Raw genomic sequence first — 7,060 nt, forward strand, 5'->3', positions numbered from 1 at the left:
ATACAATACAAAAAAATAGTTTTCCCTTTTCATTGGCATGTCTTCCACACTGTCCTGATGAATGCAAGACAGAAAGTTTGGCAAATTGTGTCGTTTCTCAACAATACTCAAAACACCACCAAATGACACGGAGAAAAAAAAACAAAAGAACTGTAGATGCTAGAAATCTGAAACAAAAACAGACACTACTGGAAAATCTCAGCAGGTGTGGCCTGAAATGCGAACTCTGATTTCTCTTTCCAGATTCTGCCACAAATGCTGAGATTTTCCGCAATTTCTGTTTTTGTGACAGGCAGAATGAAGCACCTTTAGCAGTAGATGTAATAAGAAGATCCTTGTGGGATTTAAAAAAAAATCAAAACCAGAGACTTTATAATTTAAAGAAATGTTTCAGTAAATCTAATATCCAGGGAAAAAGTTAGAATCATTACCTTCCACATGATGAGTACTGGTCTATTTTGTAAACTTGGATTTTTATTTATTATCCACAGTTTTGGCCCTTGAGATGGTCCTAGGACAAAAGTATAAGACAGAAACTTTACTGATTTTTTTTCAACAAAATATTAAACAGGATTGATTGTAAAATTACTTAGATACACAAAACCTAAGTGCTAATGTGTACATAAAAGAGTAATATTCCAATGTTTTGTTCCTGATGTGGTGCCTTGACCACTAAGATGTACCCTGGAAGTTTAGATACATAATTTCCTGACAAAATTTTTAAGCGCAGGAAAATAACATGCAAAATAGGCTAGAATTACTGAAAAATGTAAGCAGCAAGCAAAATTACGGGCTGTCGGCAAATACAATTAGGAAAAATTTTCCAACTGAAAACCAACTTTAATGAGACTAAGTAACATATCCTTCCCTATTCCACTTACACTGAATTTTAGTCACGCATATGCAGCACTTCAGGGTGATTAATGAAGCAAGCATCACAACTACATGTCTCCCACGGAAACAAATGCCCATCTTCTAACTTCCATTATTGCCTTTTACCTCATAAATGTTAATGTCTATGTAGCGATAACAATAACCTTTATTTTGCAGTCCCAGTCATGTATTAAAACATACCAAGGTCTTGGAGAATGAAATACACGGATGTCATTAAAGCTGATGACCAAAAGCTTGGTCAAAGAGGCAGATGTTCAACATCATCATTTAGGAAGTGAGACAGAGACTTTCAGAGTGTTCCAGACCTAAAGGCTGGAAGTATGGTCACAAATAGTGGAGATTAAAATCAGAGTTTCTCAACAGCTCTGAGTTAGACAGGTATCTCTATCAAGGAATGAGGAACTGAACAGATTATTAACTCAGAGGGGAAAAGTCATAGAGAGATTTGAAACAACGATGAGAAGTTCTAAACAGAAGATTTGCTTCACTGTAATCCAAGGTCAGTCGAACTGATGACAGGGATGATGGATGAACAGGACTTGGGTGTGAATTGGGACATAGATGGCAGAGTTTGGAATGCCCTCAAGTTTACACAATGTAGATCCTGAGAGGCTGGCCAGAAGCATAGTGGAACAGTGAAACCTATAGCTAAAAAATGCATTGGTGAGGGTTTAAGGAGCACTTGCGTCAGACAATGTTATGGAGGCAGAGATGGTTTGTATAAATGATGCTGCCAGGTGTGTGGTTAGGAATTCAAATCAGGGTCAAATATGGCATCATGGTTATGAACAATCTGGTGAGTCCTAGGTGCCAGAGAGCTGAATGGTGTCAATGAACTTTGTAGGCTTTAGTCTTCATAACCAATTGATAGTCTCCAACAATAATATAGATCTCTAGGCCTGATACTAATCTTTCCAACTAATCTACCAAAAAAAGTGTGGTCTTTAAAACTCACAGGATTACTAAATAAAATTGAACCTATAACTGCAGAATGTCAAGGTCAGAAGATTCAACATGAGATCTCATAGGATCCACCATGACGTTTACCATGACATAACAAGTCAGGGGTCCCTCAAGATGTTTATGAAGCATTGAGATGAACATTTGACACACCACAGCACATCAGGCCACAATTCAAAATAAATTAGAGGAGATGGATATTTAAGGATTGGAGAGAACATGATGGGTCAAAGGGCGTCTTTCTGTGCTGCAAAAACTCTATGACTCTAAATCACTCACCTTAATTATGATCAATATAAACAATATTGAAAATGTTCTCTTCATTTGATGCTAAACCAAAACTGTTGTCTAAGTAATTGCTGATTTATGGGATACAATTTTGGTGGGGATGTTGAGGAACAAGGATAGTTTTTAAATTTAGTTGAATCTCCACCAGTGGAGTGCCACAAGGATCGGTGCTGGGTCCTCTACTTCTTGTCATTTACATAAATGATTTGGATGCGAGCATAGGAGGTCCAGTTAGTAAGTTTGCAGATGACACCATATTAGAGGTGTAGTGGACATTGAAGAAGATTACCTCAGATTACAACAGGATCTTGACCAGGTGGGCCAATGGGCTGAGAAGTGGCAGATGGAGTTTAATTCAGATAAATGCAAGGTGCTATATTTTGGGAAAGTAAATCTTAGCAGGACTTACACACTAGGGAGTGTTGCTGAACAAAGAGACCTTGGAGTGGAGGTTTATAGCTCCTTGAAAGTGGGGTCGCAGGTAGATAGGATAGTGAAGAAGGCTTTCCTTTATTGGTCAGAATATTGAGTAGGGAGTTGGGTCATCATGTTGCAGTTGTACAGTACATTGGTTAGGCCACTTTTGGAATATTGCATGCAATTCTGGTCTCCTTCCTATCGGAAAGATGTTGTGAAACTTGAAAGGGTTCAAAAAAGATTTACAAGGATGTTGCCAGGTCAGAGGATTTGAGATATAGGGAGATGCTGAATAGGCTGGAGCTGTTTTCCCTGGACCATCGGAGGTTGAGGGGTGACCTTATACAGGTTTACAAAACCATGAGGGCATGGATAGAATAAATAGACAAAGTCTTTTCCCTGGGGTCGGGGAGTCCAGAACTAGAGGCCATAAGTTTAGGGTGAGAGGGGAAAAAGACAAAAGAGACCTAAGGGGCAAATTTTTCATGCAGAGGGTGGTACATGTATGGAATGAGCTGCCAGAGGAAGTGGTGGAGGCTGGTACAATTGCAACATTAAAAGGCATTTGGATAGGTATATGAATAGGAAGGGTTTGGAGGGATATGGGGCGGGTGCTGGCAGGTGGGACTAGATTGGGTTGGGATATCTGGTCGGCATGGACAGGTTGGATCGAAGGGTCTGTTTCCATGCTGTACATCTCTATGACTCTATGCTCTGGTTGGCTAGATTGCATTGTGAGATAAAGTCAGCATCCCCCGGATATGGTTTCAAGGCAATAAATAGAACAGTAGGACAAATTATATATCTGTTACACATTCCAATAGAAATATGATAAATAGAAAATTAATGCTAACTATTCTTATTTGCTCATGGGATGTGAGCATCAATGAGGAGGTAGCAGTATTTAATGCCCACCACTAACTGCTATTGAAATTGTTGGTGAGCTGTTTTTTGGATCTGCATTAGTCTGTTTGGTGTGAGTAGACACATAATTCTGTTAGGGAGGAAGTTCCAGGATTTTGTTCCAATGGTACTGAAGGAATGGTGCTTTATTTTCAAGTCAGGGTGGTGAGACACTTGGAGGGGAATTTTCAAGGCATGGTGTTTCTGTGTATCTGCTGCTCTTGTCCTTCAAGATGACAGGGGTTTGGAAGCTACTGTCATGAAGGAGCCTTCATGAATTTCTGCAGCGCATTTTATGGATCTTACACAATGTTGTTGCTGAGGGTCAGTAATGGAGCGAATGAACTTTGTGGATGTGGTGTCAATCAAGTGGGCTACTTTGTCCTAAATGGCGTCAAGCTTCTAAAGTGTTGTTGAAGCTACACTCATCTGATCAAATAGGGAGTATTTCATTACGCTCCTAACTTGTAAACTGTGGGTGGTGGAGAGGGTTTGGGAAATAAGGAGGTAAAGTACTTGCTGAAGGATTCCTCACCTCTGACTCATACTTCAAGCTTCAGTATGAATATAGTGAGCCCTGTTGAGTTTCTAGTTAATGGTACTACCCAGGATGTTGATAGTGGGGCTTCTGAAATGGTAATATCATTGAATGTCAAGGTTATTGAACCTTAGGTACTCTTTTTGTTGACTATAGTCATTGATTGGCATTGTGTGGTGCACATGTTATTTCAGTACAAAATTGGGAACAGTCAATCTTTGAGCAGAAATAGAGATTTCTGATTACACGGTAATTATGTCAGCCAGTTTGCAGTATTGGGTTTGCTGTTCCATTATTACGTAGCCAACAATGTTAGTTTAGGGACTTTAAATGTTAGACTGTAATATGACTCTAAAAAAATGTTAATTAAAATTCTAGTTGTCTTTGAATTACTTGCAGTTTTCAATTCCATCAAACACAATGTAAATGGTGTCAATAGAAACAGATTTTATTATTTACTTACGATCTTCAGAAGTAGTTCCTGTTTCCTCCAAACTCCAATCACTCCAATAACCTTTTCCATCCTGTTTCATGCAACGGATTGCCACAATATACTTTGTAAATGGCCTTAGGCCTTTAATCATGAAAAACTCTGCATGATGAGATGTTTCATTTTGATCAGCCTAAAGTGGAAGGAAAACAAAACTGTCATAATGGTTGAAGGGCATTCCAATTTGTATTTCTACAATGATGTCTCAGTGACCATCTAAAGGGGATTGGATTGTGCATTAGGACATAGATTGACCTTTTCAAACCAAAACCAAATTGGCTGGATGAAAATTTCCTTCAGCGCATGCACCACTTGTTTGTAAAACTGTGTCTAAATATCCATGGTCACGAGGAGAAGAAAGTAGATCACTCAGTTGAAAGAAGCAGAATGATAGAAAGCTCAATTTTTCAACCATAACTATTAAAGCAAGTCTGAAGATACATTGCTAATACACAGTAAAGGAAAGATTAACATTTAAGATTTCAATTCTTTATAGCTACAAGAGACAATTAATTACTCTTAAAATAAGTGCCTTTAAGAGCCATTAAACATTTCAGAGATCTATTAATAAACAAAAGTTTTCTTAACTTCAGCATTTTCATTAACTCTTTTCCCACTGATGAACAGTTGAAGTACTGTACCTCAATCCAGTCTGCAATCCTAGCCATTCGATATCGGAGGTGATATTTCAGTGGAAACACTTTTGGTAATTTCAAAGGGTTTTTCCATTTCACGATCAATGATCTGCTCAAACCATGACCAGGTTGTATTGACGTAATAAAAATGGGTTCAGGCTTGACTAAATAAAGTGAGTCCAAAAGATAATACATTAAAGCCTTGAAATGATGGTTATTATCATAAATGCATTTTGGCCTAAATCTTCCATCCACAGATAGCTGGAGACTAAATGTACCTTCAAAGATATGTATCGGAACGTCATGGACATCCATCCATGGCTCCATGGAAATTTTTTGGGAAGTGTTTGATAGGTAATCTCCCAGCTCCCTGACACCCTGACACCCTGACACCCTGAGTGAAAGTGTCCAGCTTGAGTTAAATTTGGAGACTTGGAAGAGATCTCACTTATTTACCTGGATAGTCACCCAGCAAGTGATAAAGCATGGTGCTGAATAAAAACACAGCAGGTCAGGCAGAATTCGAGGAGCAAGAGAGTCAATGTTTTGGGCAGGACCTTTCTTCAGGACTTAGGTCCCACCTGAAACATTGACTCTCTTGCTCCTCGGATGCTGCCTGACCTACTGTGCTTTTTCCAGCGCCATGCTTTATCAACTCTGGCTCTCCAGCATCTGCAGTCCTCACTTTCTCCCAGTTACCCAGGAAACATTAGACAGATTAAAGTAATGTCCACCTCCTGGACAATTAAACAAACTACATCTCCGATTCCTCACTGCGTCGCAGCAAGGACCCTCCTGCTCCTCCCTCACACTCAATCGACTCCCTGACTCCCACCTGAGTCCCTTGACCATGCAATTCTCTGAAGCTTCGATCCACCAACCTCTTCTGACCATCGACCTCCCCATACCACCAAATACACCCGTATTTCTAACATCCTCAACCCTCCATCTCATTCATGATGTCATGGCGCCTCTTGATCCAGTCTCACCCTCCTATTACTCTATGACGCTTTCCATATTATTAACCAACACATCCTAGCACCCTGTCACTCTGCCTTTAAAATACTACCAACCTATTCACCATTCTATCCTGCTAATTTACCACTTATTTCACTCACATTCACTGACACACTGTAAAGCTTTTAAAAGCCTCAAAGTATCCAGTATGATCATAAATGAAAAATTTCTACAATATGGCAGCCAATGCTCTAAAAGGAGCCAGGAATAGAAGTCCTGGCCGGAAGTGCACACCTCTGTTGTTATATAAACAATTGAGAGCAGAGTGGCAATCCCACAGTGAGTGCCAACTCTTCAAAGATTTCGTCCAATATTTTGTATATAACCATAAGATTTATTACACTACAATAACTGACACATTAAACCTTGTTATGTTTCTATTAATTTAGTATATTATATACAATATCACAATAATACACTTTTGCAGGTTGTCATTTCTGGGATAGCTCCTCATTACATACAGTTACCACATTACCTGAATTCATTATGTCCAACACTAGGTGATCTGAGTCCGTTTTCCCAAAATTATTTTTTGCCTCCACCCAAATGGTATAATCAACATAATAACGAAGATCTGGATAAAAAATTGTGCATGAGTTCTTGGAATTTTCTGGAATGCAACTTTGTAAAGGAATTGAAGGAATGCTATAAAAAAGGAGTAAATGGATGGTTACAAAATATGTCTTGGACTGATTTACAGTAACATTGGCTCTACTTTTTGATTTGTCATCTAATTCAGAAAGATCACAATTTAATCTTGACTATAGTAGGTAGGAGTCAACCTGTTCTAACATCTTCATTGTTTAATGGATGCATATCTTTTCCTGTGTGAAGTTTCCCCTAATTCACTTTTCTATTTTTTTGATTCATTGGCCATGAATTTAGAAGGCCATTCGAAGTAGGCTGGGAGGCAGGAAG

The 7,060-nt window shown here is 38.9% G+C and overlaps 1 protein-coding gene across 1 annotated transcript in view; it reads right to left on the reverse strand.

Annotated features, from left to right (window-relative positions):
* LOC132805452 (interleukin-6 receptor subunit beta-like) overlaps positions 1 to 6,675 on the reverse strand; it is a 39,382-nt gene extending 32,707 nt beyond the window's left edge. Inside the window, exons 1-4 of the mRNA XM_060820915.1 lie at positions 6,618 to 6,675; positions 5,132 to 5,289; positions 4,464 to 4,623; positions 432 to 511 (exon numbers count right to left, since the gene is read on the reverse strand). Of these exons, the coding sequence (XP_060676898.1) occupies positions 432 to 511; positions 4,464 to 4,623; positions 5,132 to 5,289; positions 6,618 to 6,627 (408 nt within the window). The 5' untranslated portion in view covers positions 6,628 to 6,675. The remainder of the gene's footprint in view (positions 1 to 431; positions 512 to 4,463; positions 4,624 to 5,131; positions 5,290 to 6,617) is intronic.
* Between the last annotated feature and the right edge of the window lie 385 nt (positions 6,676 to 7,060).

The sequence above is a fragment of the Hemiscyllium ocellatum genome, chromosome 1 (genome assembly GCF_020745735.1).
Source record: "Hemiscyllium ocellatum isolate sHemOce1 chromosome 1, sHemOce1.pat.X.cur, whole genome shotgun sequence".
Lineage (NCBI taxonomy): Eukaryota > Metazoa > Chordata > Chondrichthyes > Orectolobiformes > Hemiscylliidae > Hemiscyllium > Hemiscyllium ocellatum.